This window comes from Micromys minutus (genome assembly GCF_963924665.1).
Source record: "Micromys minutus genome assembly, chromosome: 9".
Classification (NCBI taxonomy): domain Eukaryota; kingdom Metazoa; phylum Chordata; class Mammalia; order Rodentia; family Muridae; genus Micromys; species Micromys minutus.
This window is the reverse complement of record NC_137978.1, coordinates 28,233,108-28,254,675: the sequence shown is the minus strand read 5'-3', so window position 1 is coordinate 28,254,675 and position 21,568 is coordinate 28,233,108. Positions and strand designations below refer to the sequence as shown.

The window sequence follows — 21,568 nt, the reverse complement described above, 5'->3', positions numbered from 1 at the left end:
GCACGCTTAGTTACAGCCAGGCATAGGTTGTGGGCAGGCTCAGCACTGAGGGCTGGTAATGAACTACCCATGTTCTCTCAGGACCCCTTCATATGACTTCAGATTTGACGTAGACTCTCCAAAGCTTCTCTCTCTTCAGAAAGATCTGTGTAACATTGCAAACCTCAAAAAATGGTTTTTGAATTTTAATTAGCATTTTATTTAATCTAGAAATTGAATTAAAATTGAATATTATAGAATGGGAGTGCTTCATGAATGCTATGTTTTCATTTATTTAGGTTATGTTTGCTTTATTATCATGTTTGTTTTAAATTTTAAATGTTATATTTAAAGATCTCAATCTTGGGCTGGTGAGATGTTTCAGTGGGTAAAGATACTTGCTAACAAAGATATGTCCTGAGTTTGACACTGAGACCCACATAGTAGAAGAAGAAAACTAACTTTTGCAACTTGTCCTGCAAGTGGTAAGTTTCTCACATGTGTTCAATGTAGCCATTAGCATTAAAAATGCTAATGTAAGGAAATTGGCACTGATGTATTATATCACCTGATCCACCGACTCTCACGTTTCACCAGTTGACCCAGTGATGTCCCCAATACCAACAGAATATAAGTTAGCATCACTTGGTGTTTCTGTGAGTAGGCAGGCACACACACATGCTCCTCAATTATATATTTTATTCTGGCATTTGCTAGCAGAATATCTTTTTGGCAAGATGGCCATTTTTACAATGTTGACTCTTCCAATCCATGTGCATGGGAGATCTTTTTATCTTCTGAGGTCTTCTTCAATTTCCTTCTTCAGAGATTTGAAGTTCATGTCATGCAAATCTTTTACTTGCTTAGTTAGGGTCACACCAAGGTATTTTATATTATTTGTGACTATTATGAAGGCTGTCTTTCCCTAATTTCTTTCTCAGCATGTTTAACCTTTGAGTAGAGGAAGGCTACTGATTTGTTTGAGTTAATTTTATATCCAGTCACTTTGATAAAGTTGTTTATCAGCTATAACAGTTCTCTGGTGGAATTTTTGGGGTCACTTAAGTATACTATCATATCATCTGCAGATAGTGATATTTTGACTTCTTCCCTTCTAAATTTGTAGCCCTTTGACTTCTTTTTGTTGTCTAATTGCTCTGGCCAGGACTTCCAGTACTGTATTGAATAGGTAGGGGGAGAGTGGGCAGCCTTGTCTAGAGTTAATGCAATCCCCATCAAAATTCCAACCCAATTCTTTATAGAGTTGGAAAGAGCAATTTACAAACTCACCTGGAATAACAAAAAAACCTAGGATAGTGAAATCTATTCTCAACAATAAAAGAACTTCTGGGGGACTCACCATCCCTACCTCAAGCTATATTACAAAGCAGTTATGATAAAAACCACATGGTATTGGTACAGAGACAGCCAGGTAGATCAATGGAACAGAATTGAAGACCCTGAAATGAACCCACACACCTATGGTCACTTGATCTTTGACAAAGGAGCTAAAAACATCTAATGGAAAAAGGACAACCTCTTCAACAAATGGTGTTGGTTCAACTAGCAGTCATCATGTAGAAGAATGCAAATCGATCCTTTCTTATCTCCTTGCACAAAACTCAAGTGCAAGTGGATCAAAGTCTTCGACATAAAACCAGGTACACTGAAACTATTAGAAGAGAAAGTGGGGAAGAGCTTAGGAATGGGAAAAATTCCTGAACAGAACACCAATGGCTTATGCTCTAAGATCAAGAATCAACAAATGGGACCTCATGAGATTGCAAAGGTTCTTTAAGGCAAAAGACAGTGTCAAGAAAACAAAACAGCAGCCAACAGACTGGGAAAGGATCTTTACCAATCCTACATCTGATAGAGGGCTAATGTCCAATATATACAAAGAACTCAAGAAATTAGACTTCAGAGAATCAAACACTCCTATTAAAAAATGGGGTACAGAGCTAAACAAAGAATTCTCAACTGAGGAATACCGAATGGCTGAGAAGCACCTGAAGAAACGCTCAACATTCCTAGTCATCAGGGAAATGCAAACCAAAACAACCCTGAGATTCTACCTCACACCAGTCAGAATTAATTAATTCTACCTCACACCAGGTTAAGATAAAAAACTCAGATGATAGCCAATGCTGGTGAGGATGTGGAGAAAGAGGAACACTTCTCCACTGTTGGTGGGGTTGTAAACTGGTACAACCACTCTGGAAAGCAGTCTGGCAATTTCTCAGAAAATTGGACATAGTACTAACTGAAGACCCAGTTATTTCATTCCTGGACATATATCCCTAAGATGCTCCAACATATAACAAGGACACATACTCCACCATGTTTATAGTAGCCTTATTTATAATAGCCAGAAACTGGAAAGAACCCAGATGTCTTTCAACAGAGGAATGGATACAGAAAGTGTGGTATATTACACAATGGAGTACTACTACTCAGCTATTAGAAACAATAACTTCATGAAATTCCTAGGCAAATGGATAGAACTAGAGACTATCATCCTGAGTGAGGTAATCCAGTTACAAAAGAACACACATAGTATGCACTTACTGATAAGTGGATACTAGCTCCAGAAAGTTCTGAATCTCAAAAAGAAGGAAGGCCAAGATGGGATGCCTCAGTCCTTCTTAGAAGGGAGAACAAACCACTCATGGGAGGAAATACAAGGTCAAATAGAGGAACAGGGATTGAAGAAGATTATTCAGAGGATGCCTCACCTAGGGATCCACCCCATATGCAGCCACTAAACCCAAACTCTATTGCTGATGCCAAGAAGTACTTACTGGCAGGAACCAGAGAGAGAGAGAGAGAGATGCCTCCTCAGGGGCATTTCAAATGTAAATACAGAGAATATCTAATTTAAAAAGAATGGAAAAAATACTGTTTTGTTGACTCTTTCCTCTTCTCCCTCACCCCACTGATGCACTCCGCCTCTGTGTGTGAGTGTGGGCAGGACTGTGGCTAGAGCGTGCCCGTTGCACTCAGACAGCTTGCAGGAATTAGTGCTCTATCATGGGCTCCAGGGATCAAACCAGGTCATCGGGCTGGCATGGCAAGTGCTTTTACTCGTGAGCCACTCATTGGACACCTAGTTCTAGGCAGAAGTGTCAAAAACACACACTGGAAAACTGACAGCCTGTTCAATAAATTGTGTTGATAAAGTGACACATCTGCTGTGGAAGAGTGAAAGTAGATCCACGTCTCCCAACCTACACAGCATCAGTTCAAAGTGGACCAAAGACCTGAATCTTAATAATTCCTAGTCTTTAAAAAAATACACACACACACACACACACACACACACACACACACCCCATACCTACATAGTTCTCTATGGTTGATTCAGCTACTTTACTCTGGAGTACTGAGAATACCTTCAGTATTTGCTCAAGTATTTTATTCTATAGTGAATAACCTATCAGGGATTCCGAAGGCTTCTGAAATCTTAATCCCTTTCATCAGTTTTTGAAAATTCCCAGCCCGGTAGTGTCACCAGCAATAAACAGTGCCACTTGATATTGCCAGCCATGACCCCTGGGGTGGGAGGGTGTCCTTTAGGAACCTCAGCCAAGTGAAGTCAAGATTTTGGTTCAAGTCTTAGAAAGGAACTCAGTCACCAGGAAGCAAGGCTGTGGTTTATTACAAACGGGCAGCATGCTTTTGTATGTGGGTGTGTGTGGGGGGGGCACCATTCTTAGAGGAAGCTCAGACTTCTTGATAGAAATGAATTAAAGTTTCTTAGCAACAGCTGTGTGTATGACTTTTGTGGGTTTTGAACTATAAGTATGTTTAAAAGACTAAACTATTTTGGTATATTTTCATCTATGGTAAACAAAAGCATGTAACATGATTTATGTATGAGGTGCATTGTAGGGGCTTAAAGATGAGGTGTGCAGATTATGTAAAAGTATAGTCAAGAAACGTCAGGAATTCTTACAACATATGGGTCATAGGCAATACGACATCTTGAGTGTCAGCATGATTCATAATTGTGGTAAGATTTCATCAGAAAAACTCAAGACAGTGTGTGGTTACTAAGAGTCATGACGTGCGTGTTAACTGTAAACGTGTTTTGTAATCTTGTTCATGAAGTTTTTCTTAGCAAATGGGAGTATCCAGTCCTTTGCAAGTATTGTCAAAATTTTTGACACTCAGTCTCCTAGGAATGCACTCAAGACCCTGGGGAATGATGGGCATTTTTCCGTTCCCATGTCTCTATTTTTTATTCCTATTTTTCTCTTTCCTCAGTGGGCTTTCACATCCATTTTCTGTCTTCCCTGGTATTCCAGCCATTTGGCACATTACATTTTCTTGCCTTTTTTTCTTAACCCTTTTCATCTGTACTTTGAAGTGTATGTGTGTGCACCTGCATGCATGCACACACACTCCCACTTGTATACATGTGGGCAGAGACCAGAAGAAGGTGTCAGACACTTCTGAAGTTGGAGTTGCTGGTGAATGTGAGTTGCTCTGGGAACAGGACTTGGGTCCTTTGGAAGAGCAGCAAGCTCCTGAAGTTCAGATTCCTTCCTCTTTCTAGCCCGTTATTAGTACCTTATATTCCCTGACTGGCTGTCACCATTGCTATTCCTTATAATCTCTTCCAGGTCTCTAATTGTCTTAATTGCTCTTAGAACTCATCCACTGAGTTCATAATTTTGATTTTTGTACATATTTAAATTTTATTGTAATTTGAGAATTCATATTCAGTTATTTGAAAAATAAAATGAGGACTCAAATAGATGGTTCAGCATTTCCTGAATGTAATTCTTAGAACGCAGGAAAGAAAGGCAGAGAGAACTGACTACAAAGTTCTCCTCTGACCTCCATGTCAGTCATACAATAATACAGTAATAAACAAGTAAAATGTTCAAATACTGTTTGGTTACTTCTAAACTAATATGGAGTCCCTGTTAGTCTTGGTGTTCAGTTCTACGTGGCTTCATCAGTAGAAGCACCTTAATATGTATGTAAGGTTGTATTTACATGTATGCTGGACTATATTCGAATGGTTGTTATAGAAAGACTAGTGCCAGGCGGTGGTGATTGGCACCTGCCTTTCATCATATCACTCAGGAGGCAGAGACAAGCAGAGTTCAGTGCCAGCCTGGTCTACAGAGTAAGTTCCAGGACAGCCAAGGCTACACAGAGAAACTCTGTCACAAAAAAAAAAAAAAAAAAAAAAAAAAAAAAAAAAAAAAAAAAAAAAGAAGACAAGAAGAAGAAGAAAGGAAGGAGGGTAGGGAAGAGAGAAAGACAGAAAGAAAAAAGGGGGGGGGGGGAGAAAATCAACCTGTAGAGATCTTTTATCCACTTTGCTAGCCAGATGCCAGAGTCACTAATAAATATGGGGCTCTTTAGTCTACTTCAGGTGTTAAGATCTTCCTGGCCTACACTGATGACCAAGTAATTATGATTTATCCTTAGTTCCACAGTGAAGCCATTTTGGAATCCCAATCAAGACATAGCCTAATTTACCAACGTCCCTTTTGCCAATGCAGTGGTTCTCAACCTTCCTGATACTGTGACCCTTTAATACAGTTTCTTATGTGGTATTCCCCAACCATAAAATTGTTTTGGTTGCTGCTTTATAACTGTAATTTTGCTTTTGTTATGAATTGTTTTCCAATGGTCTTAGGCGACTTCTGTGAGTCATTCAACCCCCAAAGGGGTCACACCCCACAGGTTGAGAACCACAGTGCTAGGGGGCCCTGGTCTTCAACTTTTCTCTTAAAAAGACTTTTCAGTTCAGTCTGAAATTTGACCTGAAAATAGAGTTTCCAAATACCCTTGGCACATACACTGAAAGATCTTAAGTGCGTCATCTACTACACAACTGCTCCTTAGGAATTTATAATGCTGCCAGGCAAAGAACATCTTCAACACCAGGCCTCTCTAGATGGTGCCCTGTACAAGATACTGACCAGTAATTCTTTACCACTTTGGTTTATGGTAACTAGCTTCTGTCTGTCTTTTTTTCTTTCCATCCTTTTGTTTTTTGTTGTTTTGTTTGTTTTGTTTTTTTGTGAAGGGGTTTCTCCATATAGCTCTGGCTGTCCTGGAACTCTCTCTGCTGTAGACCAGGCTGGCCTCAAACTTAGAGATCTGCCTACCTCTGCCTCCTGAGTGCTGGGATTAAAGGCCTGTGCCACCACTTCCTGAATGGCTTCCTTCCTTCCTTTCTTTTTTTAAGTTTATCTTAGTTAAGTTTATTTTTTTAACTGATACATAAAACTTAACGTCCTGCATATACCTTGATGCATATATGCATGGTGTTATTTTAGATCAGCTATGCATGCCTATTTCTGCAAACTTGTCTATGGTAAAAGCTTTCAAAGTTCTCTTAGCTATTGGTATTGACAGTAACCCAGCAGTATAACAGCTCAGCAGAGCTACTTGCTTCTGGCTAATGTGACTTAGAACCTGCCAAACTCCCCTTTCTCTATCTTCCCTCCTCCCCCTCCACTCTTCGAGCCCTGCTGTGACTTACACTGTTGGGAGAATGCAAGAGAGATCAATCATATGGTGCTTACGTGTCTATGCCTGGCTTTTGCATGCATTCTGTCTGTGTTGCCACAAATAATGGTTTTTATCTTTGTTAATGACTGACTGGTATTCCACTGTGTATATGTGTTAACACTTTAAAACCCCTTCATCTGTTAATGAAGTAATTAAAAATTAATCAGTCCAGCTTTTTTGGGTGCTCCCCATAAGAATTTTGGTCTGGGGCATCAGTAATCTACCTAATTATTTAACATATTTATTCCTTTTGTTACAATTGTTGAATATTTTATAATTCTGCCTAGATCTTGGATCTGTGTAAGAAATCAGATACTTCTTAAGATGAGCCTGTGAAGGAAACAACACACTGACCTCTGATGTTTTGTTCTAGCTCGAGATGCAGATGAGCGGGAGAAGTGGATCCACGCCTTAGAAGAGACCATTCTTCGCCATACTCTTCAGCTTCAAGTAAGAGACTTTACGTGGAGTTTGTGGTTTTGTTTTGTTTTTTTTTTTTTTTTGTGGGGAGGGGGCTGTTTTTTAAATAGCTGATATAATACAATGAGATCTTAATTTCTGCATTGATTATTCTTACCTTTTAGTGCTACATAATAAAGATACAGGCATTTGTTTTTTTTTCTGTTTTCTGTAGAAAAAAATATTAATTTTTCTTTCAAAAAAAAATGAAGACCATGTAAGGCAGTTCTGAATGTGAAATGCTATGTTAAAATGTGCCCGAATAATTTTTAAATATTTTCTATCAATATTGGACTGTCAATAAAACCAGACTATAAAGTTAGACATAATAATTAATAAGTGCTGAAAGTTTACCTCGTGGTTTTTGTTAATAGGATTTGGCTATTACCATATATACATAGTTAATACCAATTAGGAACAAAGTAATAGTGGACTCAGCACAAAATAGGCCAGGAAAAAAATCCAGCTAGGTATGAAGTTTGTATTAATGTTAATGGGGCCTCAGACTTCCATCTGTGTATGGACTCTGTTTATTCTGAGTAGAACTTATTTCCAGGTGGGGTCTGCCTGTGTGGCGGTGACGCAGGTGGCAGTGGTGTTGAAGTCTATGCCCATAGTCAGTAACAGTGACACATACAGTGGCTGATGGTGACAGCATTTAGGAGGTTGAGCCAGGAGCATCATTGAGAGTTTAAGGGCAGCCTGGGCTACAGTCTGAGATTCTGTCTTAAAAAATTTTTTTAATCTAGTTCTTTTCACTCTAAGTGCGGTCATGAGTCTGATGGTAGCCCATCAGAATTTCCTAGTCATGGGACTGAGATGTGCTGGAGAAACACATTGCTAATAGGATAGAAGATGTCTCCACCCCACCCCTGCTCTAGTGGCTTCGGAATAGGAGACATAACAGGCTGAGTAACAGAAGCGGCACATGCCTCTGTAGCATAGAGAAAATGCTTGCTTATGCCTAGCCCCTAAGGAGCTTGTGGCAGTTCGAGGATTTTGTTTTATTTTTAGGCTTGAATTGTAGAAAACTGGTGCTTTGTGACCCTCTTCTTCTTACTCTGTCTTACACAGAATTGCCTTGACTTGGTAAGGTTCATCTCTGGTCTTCTACTGCATGCTGAGAGCTCAAGCAGAGGCTTAGAAAACAGCATTTGGTGGTGTGGTTATAAGGGATGGAGACAACGGATAGGAGTTGAAGGGGTTTGTAGATTATTCTGCTGTGTGCTTTTTGAAAGCAGTTCATGGTTGGTATCAATTTCCCTTTAGTTTAGGTTGTTCCATCAAGTATACAGCATACTTTGGACAGGCTTGTGGTTCAGTTAGCTGTTTTACATTTAATTGTGTTGAATGTGACAGACAAGATTTCTGGCTTGCCTGGCTAAACTGACATTCAAGTGTCTGGTGTGTGTTCAGCCTTAAATCCTCTGCTGTGGAACCTATGCAAACCCATGGAGTGCCTTTCTTGCTTACTTTCCTTAACACACTTGAAAGCTTTCTGGCCTCTCCATTCTTCTGAATGATGTTCTTCCCCTACACCCAATGCCATCTGCCCTTATTCACAGCTTAGCTCAGAACTGACCTCTTTGGTAGAACATAAGTCCAAGAACTTTCCTGTGCATTCCATAGTCATTGCACAATTCCCAAGTATTTTGGGCGGGCTGGTGGTGGCAGGTGCTTGCTGGGTAGCCCATGTTGGCTTTGAACTCAAGTTCCTCCTGCCTCTCTTTCCTGATTGCTCTGCCTCTGCTCTCTTAAAATATGGAACTTCTGTTGCTAGGTAACTCCTTACATTCAGGTACCAACTTTGATTCAATGTTAGGATCAGAATTAGAGTTTGGTAAAAAGAAAGCTTACATGTTTGGAGATGTTTTAGATTTTGATAGCTTTGGCATTTTAAGAACAGATGTAATATGGAAGTTCTTTGTATTTTTTAAATTTAGTAAAAAGAGAGGATAGAATAATTAGAAATATGAAGTGAGTGTTCCTTTGTGTAGATAGGGTTGTCTTCTCAGCAGCAGTGGGGTGTGGTAAAGAGCCTCACTCTGAGGCTGAAATGTCAGGTTTGTAGCCCAGTGCAATGGCTTAGCATTTTTATTCATTAACAGTGACCTCTCTGACTGAGTTCTGATGAAGACCATGACAGTATCTCATCATTGTGATAGTTCCATGAGTCCAGTGCAAACTGGAATTGCATCTTGCTGTTGGAAAAGCTGCATTTGTCAGTTGCTATTCCTTCTCCTGTGCCTGGAAGTCCACTAGTGCTCAACAGCTGTTAGTTATGTGAAGAAATGACTGAGGTGGTTCATAAGTGGCTGACACGCCTTTGCACTGTTAGTTGTAGTGTATTTGAAGATATGTACCGCACTGTCAGGCACTGAAATAGGCTCTTTTGGAAGGGCCTGGGGTGGAGGTTCAGCAGCGTGTTCTTTGGAGTCTACATCAATTGCTGGCTTCTTCTCCGTCGTCAATTTGCGTTAGGTACATATTCTATTAGTTACCTATTTTTGTCTCTATAGCTAAGGACATAAGCTTATGATCCACTTCTTCATCACATCTACGCCTGCTCCCTTTCTGCTGACTGTGCTCCTATGTTGACTAATAAACAGCATTGTTCTGTCCTGGTTATTACTAAGACCCGTACCACCTCCATGGCAGAGTGCTTTCTCAGCCCCACCCCTTTCTCCTATCTTATTCTCTCCAACCTCTCTTCCTCGTGTTGGTCTGAGCCTTATAATCCATTTTTCCCAGCCATTTTATTGTCTTTCCAGTTTTCCTTACCTCATTTCCCAGTGTAGACCTCATCGCCTGCCTCTTTAGCATTGCCTTTCCCAATACCATCAGAATTCCTTGTTTCCGGACAGTTTGTATTGTGCATTTGTTATTCTGTTCTCCATTCCTGACACCACCATATCTGTTTCCTTTGCTTTTAGTGTCTGATATAAGAAGCCACAAAAGTGAGGTGGCTGTATCTACCCAACTTTCATTGTTCTTGATCTCTAATGGGATATCTATCACTATAAGTCCTCCCTCTTTCTTTCTTAAAGAAAAAGAGGGTCATGTAGCCAAGGCTTGCTCACTGTATAGCTGAGCATGACTTAGAGCTTGACCCTCCTGCCTCCACCTTCTAAGTGCTGAGATTACAGTTCAATCATCATGTCAGATAAGCATTCCACGGACTGACACGCTCCAGCAGTTCCAAAGACCTGATTTCCAGTCGAATCTCCCACAATGAGATCTTTTCATTAGGTTTAAAATCTAATAAAAACCTGTTCTCAGCCTGACACTGTGGCACACACCTTTAATCCCAGCTCTTGGGAAGCAGAGGCAAATGGATCTTGATGAGTTTGAGGCTGCCCTGTCTATATAGTAAGCTCCAGTCCAGCCAGAATTATATAGAGATAACCAACAGACCCTGTCCTCCTCTTCATGTAGAGTGCTTTTTATTGATCCTTTGTGAATTTCACATCATGCAGCCCAATCCCACTCATCTCCTTTGTATCTGCCCACTGCCCTTGCAACCTTCCCACAAAAGGAAAACAACAACAAAAAATCTCACAGTGGAAGCTGTAGTGTGTCCCACAGTACACCCTTTTGTTCACACATCTTTACTTACGAAAGTACATTACAGTGAGTCATAGGTCGAGTGTCTGGCTTCAGCTACACTGTCAGTACTGGATCCTCACAGGGACACCTCTCAGATACGCTGTTTGTTTCCCTGTGTCATGGAGATCCTGCATGGATCTAGCAGTTCCTAGGTGGGGTAGATGCTGGGGTGAGCTAATTCATAGCCCTGGATCTAGCCTGGGTGGTAGCCGAGTTGGTCAGCTTGCTAACTCTCCTGCCTCCACACCACCAGGGCTTGCTCTCCAGTACTGCCCTGGCTAGCTTACCCAGTGCTGCAGCCATAGACCCAGCTCTATTGTGCTGCATCCAGTGAGAGGCAGAGCCAGCTGTCTGGCCGATGGCTCATACCCTTGCTTCAGTCATGCTTCAGGTGTACCTATTTCATAGGGAAAGTTTTTTTTTTTTTTTTTTTTTTTTTTTTTTCCCGTTTTTGAGGATCAGTGACCTTGATTCCTTTGAGACTATGGCATCCTTTACTCTAGCTGCCTTGCTATTTTCATAAATTCAGATAAACTCTGTAGATGACTCTTCCCTCCTGTCTTCATAAAACTTCAGTCCCCTCTGCCTCAGGAATTCCCTGGAATTCCCTCAGCATGGCTGAGACTGAGCCTCCATCCCTTTCTTTCTCAAGTCCTCATCTTTAAGCCTCTCTTGTCCCTGATGATGCTGATGTTCTCGGAGTGATGGGATGTGGAAGCAAAGTGAAGACCCGCTAGAGCCTCAGAGCTGCTTGCAGCACTCCCCCACTGGGCATCATGCAGCCATGCTCAGGTTAGGGTTTGCCGTATCTCGGCAGCTCTGTTTCTTGAACTATCCCAACCAATTTATTTTCATTTGCATCCTTTAAGTGAACTATCATCACTGATGATCCTGAGGCATTAATACGTGAGAAAAAGCCCTCTAGAGTAGTGGTTTTGGGGTGTCTCACGACCCTTTCACAGGGGTCACCCAAGACCATCATAAAACACTGATATGTATATTATATGAACTGGCAACAAAAGTAATTTTATGGTTGGGGTCACCACAACATGATGAACTTTGTTGAAGGGTTGCAGTGTTAGGAAGCATGAGATCACTGGCCTAGAGGGCTGCATTTACTTGTAGAATAAAGTCAAACTTAATAGGAGATTTGAGGCTCTCTTATTAGGTGATTTGGAGTTCAGTTTACCTTCCATTTCCTGTTCTTTTTGCATCTGACTCTCCATGTAAATCGTTATAGTTCCATGCTTTTCTTTGTACTAGTCTCTAGTTCTTTACCACCCCCAACATCTCCCTCCTACTGTCTGCCTAGATGCTTTTAGTCAGCCACAGTCCAGCACAGCATGGCCCATCCTTCAGTTCTTTGCTGTCATATAGTAAAAGGGAATCTCTCAGAGCCTCTGCCATGCTTTCATCTCCTGTCACCCTCGAACATCCTGCTGTGTAATCCTAGCAGTGAACATTTGAACACTGGTTCTTGCTAGGAGCGGTGTGGGCTTCACGTACATCCCCTCTCTTACTCATACGTGAAGCGCATGAGATGAGAGAGAAATCCCATTTTACCGACCATGTGTTTATGGTGCATAGGCAGAAGCCCAGCACTGTCCATGCTTTTATGTGTGGTTTGAGAAGTGGGTAAACAGAAATTTATGGGTCATGACTCAGGGCCTGGCTCAGCCTTTCTCTTAGCCGTGAAATCTATGGTGATATAATTGCTTCTTAACCCCAGTTTTGTTTTGCTTTGTTTTGTTTTGAGGGGCGGGATTTGAGACAAGGTTTCTCTGTGTAGGTTTGGTTGTCCTGGAATTCCCTATGTAGTAGATCAGGCTGACCTCAAACTTACTGAGACCTATCTGCCTCTGCTCCCCTGTTGCTGGGATTAAAGGTGTGTGCCACTCCATCAGGCTTTAGTCTTAGTTTCTTCATCTTTAAATAGTTATAAAATGTCAGCAAAGAAGCCATGCTGAGGTAATTTCACATCCCTAGCCTGCGGTGTTTATACATAGAGGGATGGTGTTTAACAAGTACTATTTCCTCCTGTCTTCCAGTCCAGCTGTCATTTCTTCTAAAGCTTTCTTCATCTTTATTCTCTTCATTCTTTTCCTGTGTCACCCTGTTTCTTTGTGAGTGTCAGCAAATTGTAATTAGTCTGCATATAGGAAGGCACAACTGAAAAGCTGACTGTTTAATCCTGTGACACTGAATTTTCTACAGCTGTTCTGTTAACCTGAGAGTCCTTTCCCTCATTCTTTCTTTCCTTTCTTCTGGCCTCTCCCTTTCTTTTGCACATCTTTTCGATTGTTCTCTGACATTTCCATGCGCAGATACTGTCAGCTCCTTCTCCCTGCAGACTCTTCTGTCATACTCAGGGCTTTATCTTCTGCTTTGTGATTCACTGTCCCCATCTTAAGTAAGTAATGACTACTAAGTTAGGAATCTCATTGGAAAAAGCCAGAGGGTCACTTAAATCCTTAAATCCTTTGTCTCAGCCTGTGAGCAGTTTACCTGGTTGTTGAACAGGTATAAAAAGCAGTTTTACAAACTTGAGTAAATTTGGGCTCAAATTTTAGAAAAAAATTTACGGACCCCAAAGGATAGAATATGAGTATTATGCTGTAGTACTAGTTAGTGTAGGCAAGTATAAAGCAAAATGTTAATGTCTCAGATCTAAACTTTTACAAAAACATCCAAAAAGACTTGCAAATACAACATAAAGCAACAGAATCTAAGATTGATTTAAGGTGAGCCCAGGGGCAAATGCCTGCACTTGTAGCATTCAGAAGGGTGAGGCCAGAAGGATTGCGGCAAGTTGAAGGCCAACCTGGGCTGGTGAGTGCCAGGCCAGCCAAGACTTCAGAGCGAAACCCTGTCTCAGAGAGAAAAATTAAAAAGCAAGCAATTAATACAACTTGCCAAGCCACTTTACAAGGCTGTTTACAATGTAGAAGGCAGGATAACCACTGCTGCATGGAAACTTGGACTGTCAATACATGATTGGACATGGGGAGAGGAGTTGGGGGAAAAAAAGGAGAGGAAACGGAAGAGGAGGAGTCAGGGAGTAAAACGGAAGAGGAGGAGTCAAAGAGGGAGAAGGAGAGGAGGAGCGGGAACGGCAAGTGATAAGGGATCTCCTAGGAGGGGAATAGAGAATGTAGTGGTAAATCTGCCCAATATAGACGCGCAGTTTGTGTTCCTAATTACTGTGTTGTGTTTTCATTGAATGGGTTTATTTGGGTTGAAGAGGATATTACAACAGTCAATGAGCTAACTATTGACTGTTAGGGTGTACGTTCTCTGTAAATCTAACTACACTGTGCATTTTCAGTGTAGAGTATAACAAATAGTCATCCCAGTCATTTTTCTGTTCTAACTGCTGGAGAAGCTTCTTTTATATGACACATGCCATGAGGCCATTTGGCTTTTAAGTAATATATCATGATATGGTCAAGTACAGGTGTTGGTTTTATTATAGACACAAACGTAGGCAACAGCACGACTTGGAAGCCTTTGCTTTAATGTTGCTACTAAGCTGATTTTCTAGAAGGCCATGGGGCTGGGAAGATGGCTCAGCAGGTCAGAGCACTTGCTGTGCAAGCATGAGGACCTGAGTTTGAATCTCCAGCAGGAAAATGCAGGGCATAGTCCTGTACACCTGTAACCTCAGTGTTGTGGGGGTGCTGAGACAGAGGTCCCTGGGGGTCCCTCATTTCAGTGAGTGACTGTCTTCAGAGACTAAGGTTTAGAATAATAGAACATACACCTTGGCCTCCAAGTGACCATGCATGTGAAAACGTGGGTACATGTAACATATACATACACACATGCACATATACACATATACATATACACACACAGTCACATACACAAAACACATGCACATCACCTTTTAAATAAGTGATTATGCTCATTTCCAGAGGACTGTACTAGAGACTGCTTTAAGAGCTCAGTTTGAAAATTCTCAGGCAGCTATTTAAGCATAGACCTTTACAATTTTTTTAAGTCTGTGCTACAGATGAGCTGGTAACAAGATACTTATAATTTGGAGAGTTGTTAGTGGGTAAAGGTACTTACCATGTAAGCCTGGTGACCCACGTTCAATGCCCAGAGCCCATATAAAGGTGAAAGGAGAGACCCTAAGTTCACAAAGTTGGCCTTTGTCCTCCACATATACACAACAACACAGCATCCCATAATGTGTGCACACATGTTCATGTGTGCATGCACACTCACAATAATACTAAATAAATCAAAAGTATTGTGTATAACAAATAGCTTCTGTGATTATAAGGACCAAGAAATGGTGCTTTAACTGTTCTTAAAATACAGCTTACGTGCACTGTAGGTTAGGTTAATAACAAAATAGGATTTCCTTCCCTGTTCTACAGTTTTATAAATCACCCCATGTAAAGGATATTTTGTCAGTTTGATACAGCCTGGAATCACCTGGAGAGGGAGTCTTAAAGAGGGATGGTCTTCTAGTGGCCTGGGCTTGTTTTAGAAGGACTGTATTTAAGTTAAGTGGTGTAAGAAAACTTAGCTCACCGTGGACGGCAAGATTCCTTAGGTGCAGGAAATCTTGAGTTCTATATAAATGGAAGAATATCAGGCTGAGCACAAGCAAGGAAGCCAGGGAGCTGGCTTGTGTTTATTTCTGCTCTTGACTGTGATGTGATATGACTAGCTGTTTGAAGTTCCTGCTTTAACTTCCCCACAATAGACTGTAACCTAGAAATGTAAGCCAAGATAAACCCCATTTCCCTGTATGTTGCTTTTTGTTGGGGTATTTTATCACAGCAATAGAAATGAAATTAGAGTCCCCTTCTTTGTATTGATCTCAACCTCCTAGAAAGAGAGGAGAAAACAGCTTTTATAAGTGCATGACTGAGTAAGAAAAGAGTGTGCCCAGAAGTGTCATTTAACCTGTGAGTAAAAACATCAGCATACAGAATGAGGTGTGGTGACAGTCTCTGTCAAGGCTGGAAAGCATGGAGTCCATGTGAAGTCTTTTTAAAAAAGATACCAAAGTATGAATCCTACACAGCTGCCAAGCTTGTATAGATTAACACAGACTCAGTTTTTAGGTGCATTTGGGAGACTGGCTGAGAAACTAATCTAGTAGTTTTCAGGTGCTTTGATTTTTACCCCTTGACTTTTACGTTTAAGTAAGATAATAGAAACCTATCATTTAAAATTTGTTTGATTACATTTATTTATTTAATTGGGGGGCATGTACTCTGTGTATGTTTGTGTGTGGTTTGTATAAGTCAACTTATAGGAGTCAATTCTCTCCTAGTATGTGGGTTTGGGGATCAGTCAGGCTTGGTATAGTGGGAACAAGCAAAAGAAACTTATTCTAAGTACTACCATTTTGTTTTTAGACTATTTGATTAAATGGGAGGGAGAACTTAGGGAGAAACTAAGTTCAAGGTCCCATGCCCGAGGAGAGCTGGGGACTTCCCAATAACTGAACAGCTTCCGATATCAGGAAGCAGCTATCCAAACCCAGACATCTCAGGGACAGTTTATAAGGAGACAGTTGAGTCCAGCCATCTCAAGGACTTCTCTGTCTTTCTGGCAGAGTCAGACTAAGTTCATGTTCCCAGGACCAGGAGGAGCCTACTCCACCCTGATTGATGGCAGCTCCCTTGGTCAACCCCTTATGTCAAAGTGTGACAAAATGACAGTATGACAGTCAGAGCCCAGCCAGCTCCCCTCAGTTTATGGTTTTATCCTCTAAATATGCCGTGCAGTGTCCCTTCAAGGTCACAGGTAAAGCTCCCAAGTCTGTTTTGCAGCCATGATCGATCAGTAGTTGCTTGATTACAATCCATTTTTGTCATCTACATTTACCTAATGTTTGAGTTATGTTGGATTTAAGTGGACCCCACAACATTTGATATGTTAGCCAAGAATCCAATCACTCTACACAGGTTTGTAATCATCCACATTGAGAGATTTCATTTTGAGGCATAAAAACTCCAGAGGTAAGCCTGCTTTTTGTTTTCTGTTTGGCACCTGTCTGGTTAGAATCCAAGAAAGGAGAAACTGGACACAGTATTGATCCTAGGCTCAGTGAAGGTCAGGAGACACACTGCTGCTTCTTCGGTTCTGCTGGAGGAACGCCTCATTTGGACATCTGGTTCTCTTCCCTTTCCTCCCCAGCTCTATTGGTTGTCCTTTGTTTCATATTTGGAGGGAAGGGCCAAGCTTCATCTGTTGGCCATTCGCACTTTGACTTAATTTTAACTTATTTCAAAGATTTTCAGAGAAAAGTGGCTGAATTGGGACAACAAAAGCTGATAAACTGATGCTGTTCTTAGAAACCCTGAGCTAGCAGCTAGGAGGCAGGAGAAGCCCTGCCTCCTGCCTGGATCAAGCATTCAGCAAGCCTGTGGCTGCCTAATTTGTATAAGCTGCTCTTAAAGGGGAAGTGTAGCTTCTCAGCTTTTCCGGTAAGGAAGAGGATGGCTAGTTCTGCCACAAAACCTCTGTGCCCATGATAGTTGGGTTCAGCAGGTAGCAAGGTGCTCCTCCCCTGGAATCACAGCTGGAGAAAGGAAGGAACATGATGTTTATTTTAAATCTATAAATATATGTGCCCACTGTATGCTTGTTTCTGACTGGCTTGAATGTATGAGTTTACTGTGTTCTGTACAGATTATAGATTGTTGGCTTATAAATTATTGGATATGGTTAAAAATGTGTAACATCTGTAACAAAATGTAAAAAAAAAAAAAAAAAAAAAAATGTGCCTTAAAGTCTTAACTCAAGCTTGGAGCCATTCTGGGCAGCAACAAATGGTGCAAGCCAACCAGCGAAGCAGGCCTCCATGATCCTTTTAAATTGGAATATGATTTTATATAATTTCTGTCCTGTCTATTAAAAACTAGCTTTATAAAAAATAAGATTTAAACCATGCTTGATAAATGAGGTATTAAAGTTGCACCTCCATGCATTCATATACAAGAACTTTTCTTGCTGGCAGCCAAATTTTATAATAGCAGAGTAATCTGCATAGTATTGATTTTAGAGACCCTAAATTGTTTACACTGTTAAAACTTGGTTTTGCCTTCTAAAAATTATGGTTATGCTCTGTATCTTCACTCAAAAAAAAAAAAAAAAAAAGATTTAATACTGTTTTAATACTGCAAAACACAATTGAGAGATTTTAAACTCCCTAAAGAAAAAATTGTAATTTTACAGAAAATTAAAAACTAGATTTAAACAATTTTTTAAAAAACATTTAAATTTGTAAGGCTATATGGCATTTAATCAGGTATTTTATTATAATGTCTTTATTAATATCTGATTTTGATAAATAGGTAATAAAACCCCTAAAAAAGTAGGGCCACCGCTAAACACCAGAGACTAAAGAATTCTTAAGATGCAATGAGACAGTGACTTTGGGTAATCTGACAAAGAGCTTGGAACAGTTTCTCACCCTATGGGTTATAATACCTTGGGGGTCAAAAGACCTTTTTACAGGGGTAGCCTAGGATTACCTGCATTGTTTATTTTATGATTGAGTCACCACAATATCAAGTAGCTTTACCCATTGACCCATCTCACCAGCCTCAAGTTGCCTACCAGGCTGACTTCAAACTTGATGCTTTGATGAGCCTGGCCTGAAACTCCTGATTCTCTTGCCCAAGTGTAGGATTACAGGTGTGTGCCATCTTGGCCATCGAATATAGGAATATTTTGAGAACTCTTCTTAAGTTACATTAATACACCAATATTTTGAGTACACAGTTGTTTACTACAACTATATCGTTTCCACTGACTTTGTTAGATTTATTTTTAGCATTACGTAGAAAAATGGGTATATTTTACTTTCTCCCTCAAGCTCCCCAATCCCATTCCCAAAGGAAATGCCTGCAGTACAGATGTGCCGTCTCTTCCACAGGTAAAATAATGTGGCGAAAAAGCCACTTAGCTGGGCTTCCTCCAGCTTTCCCTTGAGGCTCTTAACAGAGCCCCTGCTCCTTCTGAGGGAAATTTTGGGCTCTTAAGCTAGAATCTAGGATTTTCATCATTTTTTCTGATGAGTTTTCTTGATCTAGTTAGCTCATCTGTTCTGAACTCTGGGAAGCAACTGAGAACAGATGGTCCATTTTACAGATAGAGGTTATTCCTTTAACCGCCAGAGTTCCACTTTCACTGCGTGTATGCTTCTCTGCCTTTCCTTTATAAAAATGTTAAATTTTAAGTAGTGTATGTTCAACTCAGAGCATAAAGAGAGTAGAGAGAAGTTACGTATTTAGCTGAGTATTTATTCAACATTCACTGTACTCTACACATTACAATAGTTGCCAAGAGTATGTCTGTGAGTAAAACTACTCATGGGCCTTGTCTTTATGGAGTCAGTCTACTAGAAAGAAGAGAGAGAAACCGTAGTGGGAATTGGATTGCTAAATTCTCCGGCCTCCACAAGTCACAGCACTTGTCATGCGAGTCTGCTGACCCAAGTTCAACCCCCAGAAACTGTAAAGATAGAGGGAGAGAACTCTGTCTTCTGACCTTCACGCATGCCCACACACACACACACACACACACACACACACACACACACACACACACAAATATTTTTAAATGTGATAATGATATAAAACTTAAACTCAGGTATGGTAGCACAAGCCTTTAATCTCAGCACTTCAGTGGCAGGTGTACCTCTGTGACTTTAAGGCTAGCCTGATCTACAGAGTGAGTTTTGGGACAGCCAGGGCTACACAGAGAAATCCTATTTCAAAAAGCCAAATAAATAAACAAACAAACTGTAGAAATACATAAAATACTATAGTTTTCTTCTATACTGTTTCTCTAGAAATAAACACATTTTCATCTCTAACCTTAATCCTGAGATGCACAGAGATGGAACTTTAGAATTGAGATATATAATATTTTAAATTTGAGAATTACATAATAGAAAGCAATTTTTTTTACCTGTGGCAAAGAGCTGAATATTTCTTGCTAAATTTAGTAATGTAAGTTTTTAAAAATAAAATCTAAAAGTTCTCTCAAAGTTAAGTGACCAATGCAGAATCTTATCTATGAAAATTAGAGCAGTAGTATCCATCAAAAATATATCTAAAAATTGAACAGTACTAAAGACTTGGGAAAAACTAGTCTTGTCCTCCTTTTCCTCGAGTCCCCTAGACTGTTCTTTTCACCTCCCCCCACCCCGTGTGCTGAGGCTGTCCCCCCCAATACCTGGCATCTCACACCCCAGCAGGCATCTTTAAGCACCCACTGTTGAGCCCATCCCTTGTGAGGAGCCACAGAGGATGCAGTGGTGAGATAGACTGAGTGCTATGGTAGACACCGAGGGCCTGTGGAAGGCTGGCTAATTCTAATTTAGAACAAAATATTTGTTTGACAGTGTGCTAACTGCAGTTTCCCTTGGTGAGACATGTCAGCTTTGATTGTAAGATAGTATTGCTTCTCCCATATGCCAAACGATATCTGTGCTCCATCTGGCCTAAGGTCATACATAGGAATTGACTAGTCGACATCAGTTTTGAAATTTCTAAAGACAGGCAAAATATTGAGGCTGTATAGACTGCTTCTGGAACTTTGAGAGAGAAGAGAGAGGGGGGTGGGGAGGGGAGGGTGGGTTCGTGATTTCCTGTTAGTCATGTCCCTGCCCCACACGTGCATGGTGTATTTCCTGCCAGGATGGTACATTGTTCTCACTGATTTCTAGTGACACATTATTGCACAACACATAGGCTTTGCTTTGTTGAGGTGTTTTGTTGTTGTTGGTGGTGGTGGGTTTTTTTGTTTTTTGTTTTTGGGGTTGTTTTGTTTTGTTTTGATGCAGAGTCTTATGTAGCTCAGGTTGGTCTCCATCTCACTATTTCAAGAAGGATGATCTTGCCTCTAACTCCACCACCACTAGCTGAAAATGGACAAATTGGTATGGTATGGCCCTATAGTGTCATACATAGTGGGTGCCAGAGCGATGACAAGCCGTGAATAACAGCTGGGTGACCTTCCAGGGGCCCAGCTTGGACTCCCAGCACCCACAAAACAGCTTATAACTGACAATGGCTCCAGTTCTAGGGGATCTGATGTCCTCCTCCTCTCACTCAGTGGGCACCAGGCTTGACAAAATCCCATACACATACAGTTTTTAAAACATATTTGACATTCTTCTCGTTTATCCCTCTCTCTTTTATAGTCTCCAGGGTTTTTCTTTGCCCCAAAATTTTATACGTAGTATTTGGAATTGTCCATTCTTTTGGGATAGGCTTCTTATTTCTTAGGAAAATGTGCTTGTTTCCTCTTGAACTTTCCATGTATGTTGGTTAGGTTTTTTTTATGGTCACCTGGGAAGGAGGGATTTTGAGAGGCTGCCCTTCCTCGGCTTGCCTATTGGCAACTCTGTGGGGGCATTTTCTGGATTGCTAATTGATGGGGGTGGGTAGCAATCTTTTATAGGTGGTCCTGCTTTTGGGCAGGTTATGTAATAAAGCAAGCCAAGCAGGTACTGGAAACAAGCAGTAAGCAGAGCTTCTCTGTTGGTTCCTGCCTTGTGTTCTCTGGTCTCCCTCAATAATGAATTAAATAAAAATATTCACCTTTCCAAATATGCTTTTGGCCAGTGTTTGATCACAATGCAGAGATATATGATAGCATGACTTGATAGATCATTTTGTCTTTGATTTATTACTGAGGATTCAGTCTAGGGCCTCATAGACAAGCACATCACCACTGAGCTTCACTACCAGTGAGGCCACACCTCCAGATCCTTCTCAGACAGTTCAAACTGGAGACCAAGCATTCATACATATGACCCTAAGAGGGCCATTCTCATCCAACCACTATAGTCACATTTGATCACATATGAGTTAAGACTCAAAACAATTACTAAAGAACTCAAATAATAGTGTAAAATTGTAGCTGTGGTAAATTCCATGAAAAAGTTTTATGGGCTACTGATGACCCAAAATAGGAAGAATTTAGATTGTGTAGAGATGATGTTGAG

At 40.7% G+C, this 21,568-nt stretch overlaps 1 protein-coding gene across 6 annotated transcripts in view; it reads left to right on the top strand.

Annotated features, from left to right (window-relative positions):
- Nucleotides 1-21,568, top strand: part of OSBPL9 (oxysterol binding protein like 9) — a gene marked incomplete at its 5' end in the record, with an annotated part of 126,082 nt that overhangs the window by 53,807 nt on the left and 50,707 nt on the right. For all 6 annotated transcript variants that reach the window (XM_080921597.1, XM_080921601.1, XM_080921600.1 and 3 more), the window contains one exon: nt 6,890-6,966. In XM_080921597.1, the coding sequence (XP_080777723.1) occupies nt 6,890-6,966 (77 nt within the window). The remainder of the gene's footprint in view (nt 1-6,889; nt 6,967-21,568) is intronic.